This window comes from Anoplolepis gracilipes, chromosome 6 (assembly GCF_047496725.1).
Source record: "Anoplolepis gracilipes chromosome 6, ASM4749672v1, whole genome shotgun sequence".
Taxonomy (NCBI): domain Eukaryota; kingdom Metazoa; phylum Arthropoda; class Insecta; order Hymenoptera; family Formicidae; genus Anoplolepis; species Anoplolepis gracilipes.
This window is the reverse complement of record NC_132975.1, coordinates 10,976,233-10,993,669: the sequence shown is the minus strand read 5'-3', so window position 1 is coordinate 10,993,669 and position 17,437 is coordinate 10,976,233. Positions and strand designations below refer to the sequence as shown.

Here is a 17,437-nt window from a genome sequence, read left to right as displayed (position 1 = left end):
ATTAGCCGATTACAATATTGTATTAGTTTATCTTTTATATTTATTTCAAATATATAGACACACATCCATGCATCAGAGATTGTAATTATGATCGTGGAGAATAAGATAAAAAATAATAATCTAACAAAACGCATTTCGACAGTGACATAAATTCTTTATTACAAAAAATAAATTAATTCACTCTACATATACAAAAATACAATAACTAATATTAATAATACTTCTCTATATCCAGTGATAACACTGGTAAATTAATCTTGTCTATTTAAACATACGGTGTACGCGATGTATCGAACAATCTTACCAAAATCTTCACATCTAGAGATATACAAGGTTTTATTTAATTTATATTATACTCTTATAAGCCGATACGATATATGATTGGCCATCGTTTCTGAGATTGCACACAATTGCATAATAAAATAAGCAAATTACAAAAATTGTAAGTCCGTCGATTGAATTATGGCGTCTTATTCGTTCGATTAGACGTTTCGTCAAATTTTCAATTTAAAGAAGAAAGACGAACGCCGTCGATACTTCGTTCAAAAGATTATCGTTATAATTACTTAAATATACACATTAAGTCACTTAAGACTAAAGATAATGTAGATCTTTGTTATTCAGTCCTGCTGCTTAACGCATTAAAAAATCTTTAATTCTACAATTCAGATTTTTCGTTTAGTTACAAGAATTTTTATATGTAAAATCCTATATTGTAAAAGTTATATACTTTGTACAATCTTAATAGAGATTATCTGATTATCTTTTCTAGCGCGACATGCGTATAAAATGTAAACGAATTCCTAATATTCAAAGATAAACTTTGACAGAGAGATGAGAGAGAATTATATTGGAACAGTACTTTAATTTCCTGCATGGAGTGAAAATTAACGTTTTTCTTAATGGCTATATATTTTGATTTTCCCTCTTTATCACTTATTTTCATAAGAGAAAAAAAAAAGAGAGAAAGATCCAATAGAGATCCAGTCTTGCATATTATGTCATAATAATGCTCGGCGTAAACACGTGACTAAAGCTTTTCCTTTTTTGTTTGTGAGCTTATCAGATCGCGTTTCGTCTTAATTAAAATATAAACGAGTTATTAAATTTGTGTGTGTTGTCTGTGGTATAATATATATTGGTTAATATATATATGTGTGTGTGTGTGTATTGGTAAAAACGGTTTCTTGCTATTCGTACATTTGTCGTATCAACTAATAATGTGTATAAACGTTATCCAGTTAGAATACTTGGACAATTAATCATATAATTGTACTTCAGATGTTTATAGCTATAAAGCTACAATTAACGTTCGCCGCTTTGTCGTGAATTGAGATTGGCAAGCAAACATGATAACTCTACCGGGAGATAGATATTATATCAATTTTTAACTTATATGTATATATATATTGGTCCCCCTAACATAAAACTCTGCTAATAAGGTGTTGTACAATAAAGTGTTTTACATTACAGACAAAGAAGAAATCTAGCCTCTGTAACTACATTTATCTTAGCTAGAAACAAAAAGTTATATTGCATATATTTAGAAAATACTTAATACGTACTTCAACATTTATCTTTGTACTGCAGTTGTATTTGTTCTTTTTTCTCTGTATACTGATTCTCAAGTTTCTTGACTTTTGCGGCGTACTTATCGTTGTACGCCGAAAAGTTTTGTTGTACTTCATTCATGGCCTTTTTGTATCCCTCTTCGAGACGTTTGCATTCACCTGACAAAAACTGTGACTGCTTCTCCGCATAATTCTAAAATCCAAATATATAACTTTTCGTGCATGATCGTATCATATAAAATTGTTATAAAATGGAAAATAATTTAGCAAATGTTCTACTCACCTTATAATTGGTCGCAGTCTGTTTTGCTCTCTGATATTTGTGCTTCAACATATTTATATCACTCTTCATGTGTTTCTCTTTATCTTTCAACGTCTTGATTTCATCACTTAGTTTCTCCTCGGTGGACTTCAGCTTTTCTATCTCCCCATCCTTCTCCTTCTCCTTGGCTTGACTCTCTTTGAGCTCAGCAGCCCATCCGGTCATCATCTGAGTCATCATGGTTCTATCCTCTTCAACTTCGTTCTCCTTTTGCTTCAAATCTGCTTCCAGTTTTTCGATTTGAAGCTTTCGTGCTTGTAATTCTTGGTTGCAAGTTTCCAGTTTACTTCTTATAATTTGACTAATCTGACTGACTTTTAGTTTCTCTGCCATTATTTCCTTTTGCAAACTTATCACTTCTTGACTCTTCTCATTGTATTTCGTTTGCCATTCTGAGAAGATAGTTTTGTATTTTTCCTCCAATTCCTTCCTCTTCTCGAGATTGCGCTCCTCAATTCCTCTAAGCTCTTTCGCAACCTTCTGTTCCATCCCTTCTCGTACCTCTTTCGCCATGATCTCCTTCATTTTTTGAAAATCTGTACTATCGCTCGTGCTACGAGGAGACAAATTCAATTCTGTGGAGACTTTATTCTGGCTCTTGACATATTGTTCGAATTGTTTAGCTTGATTTCGCAATTTCATTACCAACTGATCTCTCTCATCTTTGATTTTTTCAAAATCTTTCAGTAGCCTGTTCAGTTTTTCGTCCTTGCTTCGTATATCTTGTTCAAGCTGTTGTATTCTCTGTTCCAATGTAGCAGAATCATTGACGAGATCTTCTTTTGAATTACTTAACCTTGATAATTGCACAACCAAATCTTTGTAACAAGAGAGCTCCTTCTCTAATTCATTCTTCGAATTTAGTGTAATGTCGCCACTTCTGCGCAATTTTCCCTCAAAATTGTTAATTTTTTTCCTTGTATCGAAAAGCTCTGTTTCCAGTTCAGAAATTTTCTTCTTATAAGTGTTACTTTCGCTAAGTAGATTATCACACTGACGTTTCAGTGTCTCGTTCTCCGTTTGAAACCGAGCGATCTTCAGTTTCACATCGTCCGAGTCTTCGAACTTTGCAGTACGTTTTAGATTCGACAATTCTAGATCTAATTTGGAGACTTTTGCAAGAAGATCCTTTCTCTCATTGATAACTTTTTCATATTTCTTTTTCCACGATTCCTGCGAGATTTCCATTTGCGCTATTTTCAATCTAGCATCGTCCAATTCAGTTTGATAATCAGATAATTTTTTCTGCTCTTGCACGGCCACTTGAAGCTTCTCCTCTAAGCGCTTGCAATCTTCCTCCAGCTGTAATAGAATAGAACAACATTATTCGCAAAAGCATAAGAAACATTTAAAAAATTTGTAAGAATTCAGTTATACCTGATTAATTTTTTCTAAATGTTCGGAGCAATGATCTGGTAGAAGAAAACTTATTTCTTGATTCGGGTGCGCATTTCTTAGTTCATGTAACGCTTCTTCTTTTGCTTGAAATGGAATATTGATTAAATTAAAATAATTTTTTTTTAAATTATTGTAGACATAATGCTTTCTATATTTTATTTCTTATTTTATAATATTCAATACTTACCTCGTTCTATTTCCGAATGTATCTTTTTCATATAATCCTCCTTTTTTCTTTTTTCATATATAAGATCTTTTTCCAACTCGATTATTTTGCTTCTGAAATCTTCGCATTCTCCAGTCAGTTTATTACAAAGTTTAATCTGCGTTTGCAGTTCATTCTCCAATTTTTCCACATCTTTGTGATGTGATTCAATTAAATTATATTTACTCTTTAATGATTTAATTTCATTTTTATGCTCATTTATTAATTGCTCCTTTGTTCCACATACATCTATATACAATTCTTTCACGCGACTTAACTCTTTTTGCGTTTGCTCCAATTGTACACTGGAAAAATAAAAATTTCATTTGTGCATATACATACATATCCTTGTGATATTTATTAAATAACGCTTTTATTAAATTATTCAAAAATGTTCAGAAACTATCAAATTAACTACTTCATATATACTAAATACTTACGACAATTGTACTATTTCCATTTGTGCTTCTTGTTTCACTCTCTCTACGGCTTTAGCATGTATCTCCAAGTATTCTTTATTATATTCATCAATAACTTCTTTTTCTTGTTGTTCCATAGTCTCTTGATGCATTTTATTAAGTTTCTCTTGATTAACAGCTAAAGCCTCTTCTAATTTTTGTTCTATATTAATTTTCTCATTATGCAACAATTCGTTCTGTTTTCTTACATCATTTAAATGATCCGACAGTTTCTGTATCCTAGCATTTGCTTTCATGGCCTCGTCTGTTAATACAGATTTCAGTTCTTGCTCCAATTCGTTAACTCGCTTAGCATACCGCGCCGCTTCCTGTCGACACGTTTCAGCTAAAGTCACAGCTTTGTTTAATTCTTTTTCCTTCTGTGACAGAGTGTTCTCTAAACGATTTATTTCCTTTCTTTTTACAGCTTGACCAGCCAAACATCTGAACAAAAGTAACATTGCATATATATCAGGAATAAATACATAATATTTAATAATTAAGATTTAAACGAGAGAAATATACATTTATATATAGGGACAAAATGAATAAAATCTATATATTTTACCTTTGCAGTTCGCCTCTCAATTTATTTGTAATATCATCAACCGGTTTCGATTTTGACTTATTATGAAGTTCACCTAATTTCATCTGTCTAATTGAATCGGATTCGTCATCCAAAGCTGTGGTCAATAACGAATCGTATTGCGCTATGTCACCCTTGACCACCTCCAATTTGTTCTACAAATAATTATATAATGAAAATCTCATCTCTAAATTAATTTCTTATAATTAGTAACACCTCTGGATAATCAAAGAGCAAATTTGACATAAAAACTTATAAATTACCTGCAATTCTTGTACAATTTTATGCAGCTCTTCCTTTTCTTGAGTCAACATTTTCACTTGCGCTTGTAACTGCATTACTTGTTGAGCGCTATTCGTGGCCATAAGATTACGGCATTGAGCTTGACTTTCTTCCAATGCTTGCGCCAATCGATTCATTGTATCACCTTTCTCTACCATGAGAGCCTCATGCGCTCTTCGAGCATCTTCCAATTTATGTTCAAGAGTGACACATGATGTCTCCTATTAAAAAAAAAAGATAATAAAACAAATTAAATATATTAACATTATAAATGTGCAAAGTAATATCTAAAAAATAAAATATCACGTTTATTGTGTTAAAAATGTATAATTGTTAGGCATACATATTAATTATTTTTCTGTGCATTTAAATAAATAAATAAATTATATTAAAAAATAAGCTAAATGAAAAGTATATATTCTGCAATTACAAAATAAAAAATAATCAATAATGACTTGCCCAAATATTATTGTTGCCGGTGTCCATATTGAGCAGCTATGGCAAATATAATTATAGAGAAAATATATATAGAAAATATGAAAAATAGTTTAAATAAAAAGTATGACAATACCTTGACATTTAATTTGTCTGTAAGGACATCTATTTGAGTCTGCATATTTTTCATTTCTACTGCGTGTTTTTCCTGCGCCTGTTTCAAAAACTTTTCTTGTGTCTTATCATTTGTTTGCAACATCTGTGCTCTTTCCAGTACAGCAATCTTCTGTTGCAAATCTATGACAGAGTCTCTCGCAATATTCAGTTCTTCTGTTATCTGTAAAAAATAATATTATAGACATTACAAGATTTAATCTTACAAAACTTAATTGAAATAAAATGCAAATATATATTTTACGTTTTGATTCGTCTTCTCCAACACTGTATTTTTCTCTTTCAGAGATTCCATTTGCATTTGTAGACCAGTTATTTCAGCCTTGGCATTAACTACAAAAATTAGTCCAGTCTGATTTTGTATTGTTAAAGATAATGAAGGTCCATTTTGATTATATATGGATTGTTTGATATTGTTAATGCTGATTATTAATATTAATACTAATATTAATACTAATATTAATATTAATATTAATACTATTAACACTAATATCTTTTGCTTAAGGCTCCAAATAATTATGTAGCTTCCTTCATTCTTACCAAGTGCATGTTGCGCTTGAGTCCTAGAGATATTAATTCTGTCGATTTCCGCTTGTAACAGCATCACTTTCTTGGTCATTTGGTTCTTTTCATCCTCTTTTTCTAATTGTAATTGTTGGAGCTCATCCATCAAACGATCGATCTCTCTTAATTTGACATTATACAATACTTCGAGTTGTTCCTTGCTATTATACTCTGCCTCTTTGTACGCTACATCATCATCTATTGACCTGCCATTTGGACTAGTCTTATAGCAATGATTCAGGTGATCCGAGGTAGCGTTGTCGCCTCCACCAAATTCGTGAATCTGCTTACTTTGTACATTATTTTCATACACATTGGTAAAACCATTGTTGGAGTATTTCTTGGGTACATGAGTATTGTAATGATTGGCTGGTGTTTCGTAATTATAGGGATAATTTTCGCCGACCGTGCACTCTTCAACCGACTGCGGATGCATCTTGCGATATCCGGCCGGTGGTCTTGATAATTCATACGACGTCTCCAGCATGCTATTGCTGTTGTCATTGAATCTATTGTTGACGTACGGCGTCCCCGTTCGTCTGTACAAATCGAAATCGGTTTGCACGGTCCCACCGATTTCGGAGTCAGATATGTGATTTGTTATCACATTTTCATCATACTTATTCATATTCTCCTCTCGATTATAAACATTAAACTCCTTCTGCAATGTTCCCTGACCTTTGGCAGGTGTATCCAATTCCAGGCCAGAGTTGACTGCTGTATTTGTGCAATCAGTGTCTCTGATACTATCATCTTGATAGTGACTACTATCAACAGAACTACCATCATCATCATTTTCCAAGTCATCGAATGCTGTTGTCATGAGAGCCTGGAGCTGAAAGAACAATTATAGTAAAATTTATACGTGTTTTTATAAAATTTCATTTCTTATCAAAACACACAACGTTCAAAATTCTTCAAAAGAGAAAAAAAGACTATATACAATTATATATATATATATATATAGTTTCTTTTTTTCTTCTGTCATTTTTTTGCAACAGAATCTTACATAATAAAAATTTAATATGCTCTTTTCCATATCCTGTTCTTCCAAAAAATACAATAATAAAATTGATAAGAAAAACTCTACACAGTCGATTTTGTGTATTGTTTTCCTAGCATAGAAAATAACAGAGTATGAAAAAAATTCAAGTAAAATTTTATTATAACATGTGGACTTGGATATATTATTTTCCACCTGTTTTTGTAAAATATAATAATACATTGTAAAACTTTTCTTTTTCTCTACACACAAGAAAATTCTACGTAGAAAAGTTTCTATACACATACAAATTTTCTCTCCTACATTGTAAAACAAAACTCGTAAGCGCGTTCAACGGCAATTTTACGGAGGGAAAAAAAAAGCGTGGCACATTACCTCTCCCTCACGTCGCTTTTTATCCTCCTGCTCCTCATCTTCCTCGAGCCTTTGCGTATTCAGCTGTATGCTTTCGGAGCCCTGAAACAGGCTCAGGCCCGGACCCGCCTCCATGCCCTGGTGCCGGGTAGCGCGACGAACCTCACGACGAACGACGGCACGCGACGCGACTGACGACGGACGCGTCTATTGTGCGCAGCATATTTTTGTTTATAACGTCATAACCTAGACGCAACAAGTGGGTCACGGTAGTGTACACACGATAATACGCCGCGGCGGCGGGGCCCGCGTCGTATACGACGCGCGCGACGACCAGTACGACGGGGGGTACGACGCGTCGCGACGCGCACATCCCTCGGGATCACGCGGGAATTGACGGGACGCGGGACGGGCGGCCACTGCGGATACTGCGACGCGGACACACGAGCACGGGCAAGCGTGCACGATTATTATTTACATACGCCACTGCGCGCGTACACGAGACTGCGGACTGCGGAGACGCGAGACGAGAGACGAGACGAAGCGAGAGGAAGGACCGCGGCTCGCGCGCTTGTAAACAATCGGTCGCGTAAAGTCCGACGTACGCAGCGGAACAGTACCGTAGGAGGCTCGTATATACGCGGAAATGGGCTCCCTCGCCTGCCATTGGTCGTCGCCGATGATTTTATCACCAGTTATCACTAGAGCGCGACCACGCGCGACTCGATAAACCGCCCATTTAGCGCCTCCGCTTGGCGCTAACACGCGATCGTTTGTTCACCGTATATTTGCTATAAATTATATCATTATCATGTATCGATAATATATAAGTATATATTTACGAGGAACGAGATGCATTTGCAACTAAATAAGCGAGGCTTCATGTACGAATAAATTAATCGGGATTAATTGGAATTACATAAGTTGCGAGTATATTTTTATACAATTTATTTGTATTAATTAATCGCACTTGACGTGAAAGTATAAATATTGCTATGTTTTGTTAGGAATTATATTTTTCCATCGAACTTTTTGTGATACATATACATATATATATAATTCTCAGCCGCATAATCCGCAAATGACAGTACGTTTTGAGAACCCCTGCCTTGTAAATTACGATCGTATTCGTGTGCATGCTGTGCAGCTGTAATAATTGCACGTTGCAAATTCAGAGAAAAAAAATATTTATCAACATAGATATAACATTTGATTGACTCTACGGATATTGCGATTGACTTTACGAAATGAAAGCAGTAATACAACGAGTATCGAAGGCTTCGGTTTCAGGTAAAGCTTCCTTTAGGTTGGACGTATTTTCCACCAAGAGTATATATCGATATGTATTCAAATAATTAAAGGTTTATATAAATTTTTCCCGTGTGACAAGAAGAAATTTATGATGTACCATGAAAAGTCTTTTGAGAAATATTTGTAATTTACATACAGATTATATTTACGGATGTAATGGTATCACTTAACAATAATAAGACTCAAGTATAATTTTTCAGTTGACGGAGAAGTTATTAGTAGTATTGGAAATGGACTGTGTGTATTAATTGGTATAAAGAAAGGTGATGGAGTGGTAGATATGGAATACATGTAATAATATATTATCTATGCACATGTATGAGTAAGAACATATAATTCTTCAACATAAATTTCTATGTCATAGAGTGAGAAAAATATTGAATACCAAACTTTTTGATGGCGACAAGGGTAAAAAATGGGGTGCCAGTGTAACGGATAAGAAATATGAAATATTGTGCATTAGTCAGTTTACGTTATATCATGTTTTGAAAGGAAATAAGTTAGATTTTCATAGAGCTATGCCTGCACAAGAATCAGAATCTTTTTATATGAATTTTCTTGCTGAACTACGTAAAAAATATATCCCAGATTTAGTGAAAGGTAATGCAATGATAATTAAACACAAATGTGTAATTTTATTCTTATATTTTATAAGAGTATATATATGTGTGAATTAAATGCAAAAAAGTTTAAAGAAAAACTTACTTTTGATAAACTTATGCAGATGGTAAGTTTGGCGCAATGATGGAAGTTTGCATACAAAACAGTGGGCCAGTAACATTGGAAATAGAATCCCCAGTTAGTTCACTTTCTAATGATGAAAAATTTAACAATAAAGAAGATGAAAAAGTTTTTTAATCAAGTATCTATCTATTAAGCATCCATATGTATATTCATATATATATATGTTATAACACATAAATGATTCAATAAACTTATACATCAAGTATAACACACAAGCGTTTATTTAACCTAATATAACTATTATAAACTAGTTTTTGTTTCAAATTTCAAAAAAAAAAAGATTAAATTTTAAATTCTTCTCTAATATTATAAATATAAGACAGATATAGACTCTAATATAATAGATTAGATATTTATAGCATATGTATTTATAAAGCTCCTTATTTGTCAAAAATCTGGACTAATAAAATGAAATGATAAATTATAATAAATAATTATATAAAAATTTGTTCTCCATTTTTGTTTCAGATGCTAGCTAGTGAGTTGTAACTGCATTTTTTAACAATCAACAATGACAACTGAAAAGAAGGATACTGCTGTGCAAAATGAGGATAACAAATCAGAAGAACAAGATGAAAAAAGTATATATGCTTATTCCAATAAATAAATATATTGTTTAAAAAATCTTACTATACTGTTTAACTTGATGTTATAAAAATAAAACATTTTAGATGACAAGATTGTAGAACCTGGTACAAAGAATACAGAAGATAAAATAGATAAACTAACAGTAGACAATAAATCATCCACTCCTAAAAATGATACATCCGTCAATCAACGAGAGGTATAGTAATAATTTTTTTTTTACAAAATCAATGATGTTACAATGTTAATATTCTTATAAGCTCTATAATTTTAGTCGCGTGAAAGTCAGACGGATCCTGAGGACACAGAAACTGTGGAGCAATTAAAAAATCAGTTGGGTATATTAATGAATCAATTGGTCACTTTATCGGCGGAAAAGTCGAAAATGGAAGCGAATTTTCAAGTTGATAAGAAGCAATTGAGAAGTGATCGCGACGAAGTAAGATGAGAAATTTAACATCTACTATTGTGATTGCTCAACTCAAATATTAATGTTTACAGTGTGAGAAAGTAATTAAAGATTTAAAAGAGAGATTGAAAAAAGCTCAAAATGTTAATCATTCCGAAATCGAACATGTCAAGTGCAAATTAATCATGGAGCGACACGAGAGGGAAAAAGAACACACTGATTTTCTCAAGAAGATAAAGTATGTTAATGATTCGATTTTTTGTAATTACATAGAATTATACTGTTTGTACATACTTGCAAAGAAGAAAAATTATTATCAGATAACATTAATATATGATAAAAAGTATCAAGTATGCTCTTTTATAGAGACCTGCAAAAATTATTATACGACGAACAACGCAGCAAAGAGCAATTAGAAGGGCAATTGAAGAGTCATCTCGCGAATAAAACACAATGCAAGATTCTCGAAGCCGAGCTAGAGATCACCAAGACCAAACTTAAACAGGCCGAAGAAGCGGCAAAGGAAACACCTCCGCTTCTTCTTTCTTTACAAGCGGAGATGGCCGTGATGAAAAAGCAACATTTGAATGCGATTCGTGAGGTAAAAAAAGAATCAATGAAATATTAGTACATTATATATTTAATCGTTGGATATTATAGTCACCTCGTTTTGATATAGGAACAAAAAAGAGCCACCACTGCAGAGCAACAAGCAAGAGGATCAGCAATGATACACGAAACGAGAGTGGCCTCTTTGGAGGCTCGATTAGCTGAACTCTCTGAAATTGTTGGGGGCTACGACAGACTGAGACAACAGGATCAATTAGCCATTCAAAAATTGAAGGACCAGTTAGTTATTTTGCAGAATACTGAGCACAACGAAGCCGTATTGTCGAATAACCAGCCAGAGGAAATTATTTCCAAGATAAAGGCTATGTTTATTCACTTGCTGGATCTTGATAACCAGAAGAAAGATTCAACTTATGTAAAATGTAAATATTGATGATAAAATACGAAATAAGATTAGAATTTAAGTAAATAAATTATCTATTTTATTTTTAGCATTACTGAATACTTTAAATCTGCGGGATGAACATTATGATTACAAGGAAAAGTATGACACGCTTTTACAAGAATTTGAGGATTACAAGCATCAAATGATGTATAAATATAACATGTCGTCTAATATTATTCGTGGTGGTCAGCAACAAAGACAGAATCTCTCTCTGACACATGATAAGGATCATGATAAGACTCAATTAAATTTGCTTAAAGTACACAATAGCAATTTAGAGGAAAGAATACGTATGATTAACAATGAAATGTTAAATAAAGAAAAAAGTTTGCAAGAGCAATTAGATCTTCAACAAAAGGTAACTACCTTACCTTAGTAACAGTTAACTCAAAAATTTAAATTTATTCCTGAACAAAGCTTTCCACATATATATATATATATATATATATATATATATATATATATATATTTAATAATTTTAAATTAGAATATAATAATGTATTACATTGTATGCTTTTAGTTGTTTCAAGAAGAACGTTCAAAACTGGAGCATACATTACATCAAAAAGACATTGAATATCGTAATAGAATATCTACCCTGGAACAACAATTACTTCGGCAAAGAGAAAGATCTATGGCTCTTGTGGAGGAAAAAGATAAAGAAATATTGACTCTAAAAGCGTCATTTCGCGCATTCCTACCTAACAAAGAGACTGCTGCTGCAACAGAAGCTAAGACACATCTAAATAGATACGAGAATACCATCGAACCGGTTACCGATTTAGTGACAGGATTACTGACGAATGACAGTCCTCCAATACTGCATTACACTCAGGAATTGGCCAGAAAAGAAGTGCAAGTGTCGTCTTCAAGAAAAAAGGTTTTAGAATTGGAAGCATCATTGAGAGAACAACAGAGAGAAATACTTTATATGAAAGAACAACATCAAGAAGAGACTAAATCTTTGAAAGCACATATCATTAGGTAACTATTACATATTAATAAAAAATATATAAGAAAAATATATATTACTTTAGTCTTACAAACGTAATTTAAAAAAAAAATTGTACTACAGGCTGGAAGCATGCAAGTCAAGAGAAGGTGCCAATCTGGAATACTTGAAAAATGTATTCATAAATTACTTAACAACAAATGATGCATCCAGTAAATCGCACATGTTAAATGCTATTTCAACAGTGCTGCGTTTCACATCCGATGAGCTTAGTAAAATTAAGCATTAATATTAGAAATATTTTTATTATTAATATATATTTCTCACATAGAAAAAATAAATATATTGAAGCAAAGTACTTAATTGTAATTTAATATTAAAATTAAGTTTCTTTTTGCGTCTTTAATTCTTCTATGAGCCGTTTGCGTTCCTCTGCTCTTTTTAAATTAGCTAATACAGAACTTTCATACTCTGCATCCGACATTCTTGTCTGCTGTGTCTATATAATGTAAAAATATTACATAAGATTATTATCATAACAGTATTAAACAGTAATTTTGATTTCTGTTACAGTGAATTTAAGTAATACGTACAAATATATCAGGTGCAGAAGTAAAACTGAGAGATGTATTTATTTTACTTTTAAAATTTGCACTAACAGGTTGTCCAATATTAAAATTTGTACTATTTGCATTTGAACGTTTCTGTGTACCCCATAGACCACGAAGTATTAGTGGGTTCTTGACTAATCCAATTTCTATTGAGAGGGCTGTTTCCTGAAACGAAAATTTTATTGAAGAAGTTTGTTATAAAATTATATGACATAATTGTTCTTATGTCAAGTATTTTACTTACTGCTGCACTTTTATCTCCAAATTCAACTATTGCTCTGCCTTTCTTTGCAGATGATACAACAAGAGCTGCTACATCTCCATACTGTGGAAAAATAGAAAATAAGAATATTTAAAAGCTATAACTATAATTTTAGAACTGAAGAATTAATAATTACTTACTTTTGAAAACATTCTATGCAAATTATCATAGTTGTATCCACCATTTGTTGGATCATCTTCTTGTGCCTTCCATCTAATTTTTATTTTAAACTCTCCTATGTTAGAATCCTTTGATGAACCATGAAGTTGCTCCCAAATTTGTCTTTGTACAAAGGCTATCTCCTCTTCAACTTGTTTAGATCCTTCCTTTTGCAATCTTTCTATTTCAGCCTAATAATATAAAGAATTATATATTTTACAGATCTGCAGTACTAATATTCTAAAAAGTATTATAACATTAAAGAATTTGATTGCATACTTTCAATTGTTCCTCATCAGACTTGGTGTCACATGTGGGATTTAACGACCTCTTATAAGCTTCCTCACGTGCTTCCAAATCTTCCTTGAACTTTCTTCTCTTGGCATCAAATTCTCTAATGCGTTCCTTTGCCTGTTTTCTTGCAGCAATAACTTTATCGTATGCTTCCTAGTTTCATAACAATACATCTTAATAAATTAGATTAGTTACGAGACTTTCTAGAAGTCTAAGAAGAAATACATTTAATAATGATATAAACTTTAAAGAAGTTACTCACTCTAGCTTTTGTATCTGTTAATATTTCTAGTGCTCTTGAAAGTTCATGAAATAATTCTACTGCTCTTGGATTATCAGGATTCTTGTCAGGATGGCAAGTTAAAGCTTTCTTGCGATATGCTGTTTTAATCTAAAAATGTGAATAAGCAATTACATATGATTTAATGTAATACTATCAATAAATATAAAAACCTATTAAAAAAAGAGAAAAAAATACAAATATATATTAGAAACTGCTAATATATAATTTAATGTAATATTATTTGCAAGTATAAAGAATATTTTATTTCACTACAAAATATGTATGAATATTTCTAAATAGATGCAAATAACCTCTGCAAGAGAAGCTTGCTGCTCCACACCAAGCATCTCATAAAGATCCTTTGTAATTTCATCCATTATTGATATATTAAAACAAATAAATATAAACTATAAACTCTCACAAGGTTAATTCTCTTGTCGCATTTATAAATTTAATACTACAGTATTTATATATTATTGAGTGCATTCCATTTCTCGTTTGCTATGCTCACGAACATATAATGTCTTTATTTAACTGTCAGTAAACAACAAAGATGAAATAATCCAAGTAGCATTGTTAACGTCAAGTGGAACGTGCCTAATGTCAGTGCACGTGTTTACACTTTCTCACGAAATCTGGTGCGCGCGTGTGTTATGTGTGTGTGTGTGTGCGTGCATTACATGCGTTATCAGACTTTATCAGCCTTATGTACAAATAGTTACAGTAGAGATCAAATGTATGAGACAAGATGATCAGCAAGAATCTATTCCGAGGAATTTCACGCTTTCAACGCGCTTTATTGCAGGTATTATATATAATATAAATAATTTAACATATAAATAAATTCCTTATTTATTCGTTATTGCGTAATAATAAATTTTTATTATAATGTAATTTATATACATATATGCTTGTAATGAACATTTTACATCATTTTACTCATTCTATAATATCTTGGTCATATTTTATCATTTCTTTTATTGTTCTAGAATAGTATTTGAGAATAAGTAAAAATTTATGCTCTTCTATTTAATTCTGTTTAAGTAATTTAATTACATATCTATATTTTTTATTTATTAAATTTATATTTCTTATTAGATTTTTTTAAAGATTTTATGTAAATAAAGCTGCATATGAATAAATATCTAATTTTTTAGAATATTTATACTAAATATCTTATTCGTTTTTCTTTATTTAATTTTATGATTATTTTTAGGTAAAACAATACAGCATTATGACAAATGAACCACAATTCTTAGGAATCAACAATGCTTTTACTAATAATATTCAGTTTGTCAATAAAGAAAGTTATGAATCTATTCCAATATACAGGATTTTGGAGCCTTCAGAGAAGACTGAATTACCCAAAAATGAAAAGGTTTGATTATCAAAAATATAAATTAATTTATATTATAATATTAAATTTATTAGATATAAATCTAAAAGACATATAATTAATCGTAATTATGTCGTTTTATCTTAAATTCACAAAGATATTATTTTGTATAATATTTTTAAAAAATATTAAATATGTATAATATATCATTCTAGGCCTAATGATTTTAGATTTTAATATTCTAATGTTAAATTCAGAAAGTATATTAGTCACTTATATAATTTTAGATAATAAATGACATTATATCAAAATATGAAACATTATATTCTTACATTTCATTACAGCTAAAGGAGACACAGCTGATGAAAATTTACCGCAATATGGTGACGATAAATATAATGGATAAGATCTTATATGAATCGCAAAGACAAGGACGCATCTCATTTTACATGACAAACACTGGCGAAGAGGCTGTGCAGATCGGTTCCGCTGCCGCTTTGACTCTAGAAGATATGATTTACGCTCAATACCGCGAAGCCGGTAAGAACTCGCACTATATGTCCATTTCTTATGTATATACATCAAAGTTATTCTGTATAATATAATAGGCGTTTTACTGTATCGTGGATATCCATTACTGAAGTTTATGAATCAATGTTACGGCAACTGCGAAGACGATGGCAAAGGCAAGCAAATGCCAGTGCACTATGGTTCCAAAGAGTTTAATTTCGTAACTATATCATCTCCATTGGCAACTCAACTGCCACAAGGTAATTATATATTTAATTAAATATGTATATATCGTTTTTATAGATTTTATTTAAAATATAAACTGGAAATGAAATTCAACTAAATTGCTATTTTGCGAATGAGAAAGGTGTATATATAGCGCATATGTTTTAATAATATTAATAAATTTGCAAAGTAGCACCAAGAAAGAGATAATGTTGCTTCAGGAGATAATCTAACAGAGAAATTTTTATTCCCACAGCTGCAGGAGCTGCTTATGCTTTTAAATTGGATAAAAGAAATGCATGTGTGGTTTGTTACTTTGGCGAGGGTGCGGCGAGTGAGGGTGACACTCATGCAGCTTTCAATTTTGCAGCTACTCTATCATGTCCCATCGTTTTCATCTGGTAACTTTTTAATGATGTAAAGTCCTACTTTATGAAGTATATACATAATAAAATAAGAAGTTGACCAATAATTTAATTTTAATCAGTCGAAATAACGGATATGCCATTTCCACACCAGTCTGCGAACAATTTAAGGGAGACGGTATTGCGGCTAAAGGCCCATCATATGGAATTGACACACTCAGAGTAGATGGTAACGACGTGCTCGCCATGTATTATGCCACAAAAAGTGCTCGAGACTTTTGCATAAAACAACAGAAACCCGTTTTAATAGAAGCTATGACTTATAGGTAAAAGAGAAATATATCTTCTTCAATATAATTTTATATAAAACTTTGTCCTCTTATCCTTTGTTTGCTATAAAGAAGAAATATTTCCTGCAAAGTAAAACTTTTATGTTTAATTAATAAAATTACACAATATAAAAACTCTTCTAGACTCGGACATCACAGCACATCGGATGATTCCATGGCTTATCGATCGGCCGATGAGCTCGCTCAATGGAACATTCATACGCCACTTGCCAAGTTCCGTTTCTATTTAGAATCACTTGGATTATGGAGTCAAGAAAAGGAGCAAGAATTAATAAATTCCACTAGAAAGGAAATTCTTCATGTCTTTGTAGAAGCAGAAAAGAAGTCCAAGCCACATTGGAAGGGATTATTTACAGATGTCTATAAGGAAATTCCTGATCATATCAGGTATAGTAGTACATATAGATATATTAATCATATAAATATATTAATCGTAATTGTTGGTATCGTTTTTAATACTTGATATATTTCAGAAAACAAATGAATTTAATGGAAAAACATCTAGAAGAATTCAAAGAACATTATCCATTAAATTTGTTTCGTCCATAAAAAGTAAGGAAAGAAAATTGATCTGTTATGCAAATGATATTTTATACATCTCTCTCTCTCTCTCTATTTTAATAATAAAGACTTATACAATTAATTTACTGTACAATAGCATTCTTTAAAACCTC

At 31.8% G+C, this 17,437-nt stretch overlaps 4 protein-coding genes across 13 annotated transcripts; 2 read left to right on the top strand and 2 right to left on the bottom strand.

Moving 5' to 3' along the window:
• Positions 1 to 133: 133 nt before the first annotated feature.
• LOC140667082 (uncharacterized) lies at positions 134 to 7,957 on the bottom strand. 2 transcript variants are annotated; one of them, XM_072894761.1, is made up of 12 exons: positions 7,374 to 7,957; positions 5,972 to 6,830; positions 5,676 to 5,764; positions 5,394 to 5,594; positions 5,282 to 5,317; positions 4,804 to 5,043; positions 4,523 to 4,695; positions 3,937 to 4,398; positions 3,479 to 3,801; positions 3,271 to 3,374; positions 1,855 to 3,195; positions 134 to 1,764 (listed from the first exon to the last, which is right to left on the bottom strand). In XM_072894761.1, the coding sequence occupies exons 1-12, from the start codon at positions 7,485 to 7,487 to the stop codon at positions 1,567 to 1,569; spliced, it is 4,140 nt and encodes a 1,379-aa protein (XP_072750862.1). In that variant the 5' UTR covers positions 7,488 to 7,957; the 3' UTR covers positions 134 to 1,566. The 2 variants fall into 2 exon arrangements, with proteins under 2 accessions (XP_072750862.1, XP_072750863.1); XM_072894762.1 differs by lacking the exon at positions 5,282 to 5,317 and having other exon boundaries at positions 7,374 to 7,954.
• Positions 7,958 to 7,994: 37 nt separating this feature from the next.
• Dtd (D-aminoacyl-tRNA deacylase) lies at positions 7,995 to 12,726 on the top strand. 8 transcript variants are annotated; one of them, XM_072894768.1, is made up of 11 exons: positions 8,077 to 8,278; positions 8,360 to 8,642; positions 9,876 to 9,988; positions 10,079 to 10,191; positions 10,267 to 10,431; positions 10,494 to 10,639; positions 10,768 to 11,002; positions 11,081 to 11,393; positions 11,464 to 11,774; positions 11,937 to 12,400; positions 12,492 to 12,726. In XM_072894768.1, exons 3-11 carry the CDS (start codon positions 9,919 to 9,921, stop codon positions 12,655 to 12,657), a joined length of 1,983 nt encoding a protein of 660 aa, XP_072750869.1. In that variant the 5' UTR covers positions 8,077 to 8,278; positions 8,360 to 8,642; positions 9,876 to 9,918; the 3' UTR covers positions 12,658 to 12,726. The 8 variants fall into 8 exon arrangements, with proteins under 8 accessions (XP_072750876.1, XP_072750869.1, XP_072750872.1 ...); XM_072894771.1 differs by having other exon boundaries at positions 8,077 to 8,282; positions 8,419 to 8,642; XM_072894770.1 differs by having other exon boundaries at positions 8,077 to 8,282.
• A 24-nt stretch (positions 12,727 to 12,750) lies between these two features.
• Positions 12,751 to 14,595, bottom strand: LOC140667089 (dnaJ homolog subfamily C member 17). The gene is made up of 7 exons (XM_072894779.1): positions 14,289 to 14,595; positions 13,957 to 14,085; positions 13,680 to 13,847; positions 13,382 to 13,591; positions 13,224 to 13,304; positions 12,962 to 13,144; positions 12,751 to 12,867 (listed from the first exon to the last, which is right to left on the bottom strand). The coding sequence occupies exons 1-7, from the start codon at positions 14,352 to 14,354 to the stop codon at positions 12,751 to 12,753; spliced, it is 954 nt and encodes a 317-aa protein (XP_072750880.1). The 5' UTR covers positions 14,355 to 14,595.
• Positions 14,596 to 14,628: 33 nt separating this feature from the next.
• Bckdha (Branched chain keto acid dehydrogenase E1 subunit alpha) lies at positions 14,629 to 17,406 on the top strand. 2 transcript variants are annotated; one of them, XM_072894777.1, is made up of 8 exons: positions 14,629 to 14,782; positions 15,194 to 15,355; positions 15,658 to 15,853; positions 15,922 to 16,083; positions 16,305 to 16,449; positions 16,536 to 16,739; positions 16,887 to 17,150; positions 17,237 to 17,406. In XM_072894777.1, exons 1-8 carry the CDS (start codon positions 14,726 to 14,728, stop codon positions 17,310 to 17,312), a joined length of 1,266 nt encoding a protein of 421 aa, XP_072750878.1. In that variant the 5' UTR covers positions 14,629 to 14,725; the 3' UTR covers positions 17,313 to 17,406. The 2 variants fall into 2 exon arrangements, with proteins under 2 accessions (XP_072750878.1, XP_072750879.1); XM_072894778.1 differs by having other exon boundaries at positions 14,657 to 14,782; positions 15,310 to 15,355.
• Positions 17,407 to 17,437: the final 31 nt, after the last annotated feature.

What these genes read in the sequence shown, in the direction of transcription:
- Bckdha (XM_072894777.1), top strand. Translation starts at nt 14,726, where the DNA reads ATGATCAGCAAGAATCTATTCCGAGGAATTTCACGCTTTCAACGCGCT. An exon ending in AATTACCCAAAAATGAAAAG is followed by an intron (nt 15,356 to 15,657) that starts GTTTGATTATCA and finishes ATTTCATTACAG; the next exon opens with CTAAAGGAGACACAGCTGAT. An exon ending in GGCAACTCAACTGCCACAAG is followed by an intron (nt 16,084 to 16,304) that starts GTAATTATATAT and finishes TTATTCCCACAG; the next exon opens with CTGCAGGAGCTGCTTATGCT.
- LOC140667089 (XM_072894779.1), bottom strand. Translation starts at nt 14,354, where the DNA reads ATGGATGAAATTACAAAGGATCTTTATGAGATGCTTGGTGTGGAGCAG. An exon ending in AGCAAGCTTCTCTTGCAGAG is followed by an intron (nt 14,086 to 14,288) that starts GTTATTTGCATC and finishes TCACATTTTTAG; the next exon opens with ATTAAAACAGCATATCGCAA. An exon ending in TTGGAGATAAAAGTGCAGCA is followed by an intron (nt 13,145 to 13,223) that starts GTAAGTAAAATA and finishes TTTTCGTTTCAG; the next exon opens with GAAACAGCCCTCTCAATAGA.
- LOC140667082 (XM_072894761.1), bottom strand. Translation starts at nt 7,487, where the DNA reads ATGGAGGCGGGTCCGGGCCTGAGCCTGTTTCAGGGCTCCGAAAGCATA. An exon ending in CCGGCAACAATAATATTTGG is followed by an intron (nt 5,044 to 5,281) that starts GCAAGTCATTAT and finishes TTTTTTTAATAG; the next exon opens with GAGACATCATGTGTCACTCT. An exon ending in TTGAGAGGCGAACTGCAAAG is followed by an intron (nt 4,399 to 4,522) that starts GTAAAATATATA and finishes ACTTTTGTTCAG; the next exon opens with ATGTTTGGCTGGTCAAGCTG.
- Dtd (XM_072894768.1), top strand. Translation starts at nt 9,919, where the DNA reads ATGACAACTGAAAAGAAGGATACTGCTGTGCAAAATGAGGATAACAAA. An exon ending in CATCCGTCAATCAACGAGAG is followed by an intron (nt 10,192 to 10,266) that starts GTATAGTAATAA and finishes CTATAATTTTAG; the next exon opens with TCGCGTGAAAGTCAGACGGA. An exon ending in TGAGAAGTGATCGCGACGAA is followed by an intron (nt 10,432 to 10,493) that starts GTAAGATGAGAA and finishes TAATGTTTACAG; the next exon opens with TGTGAGAAAGTAATTAAAGA.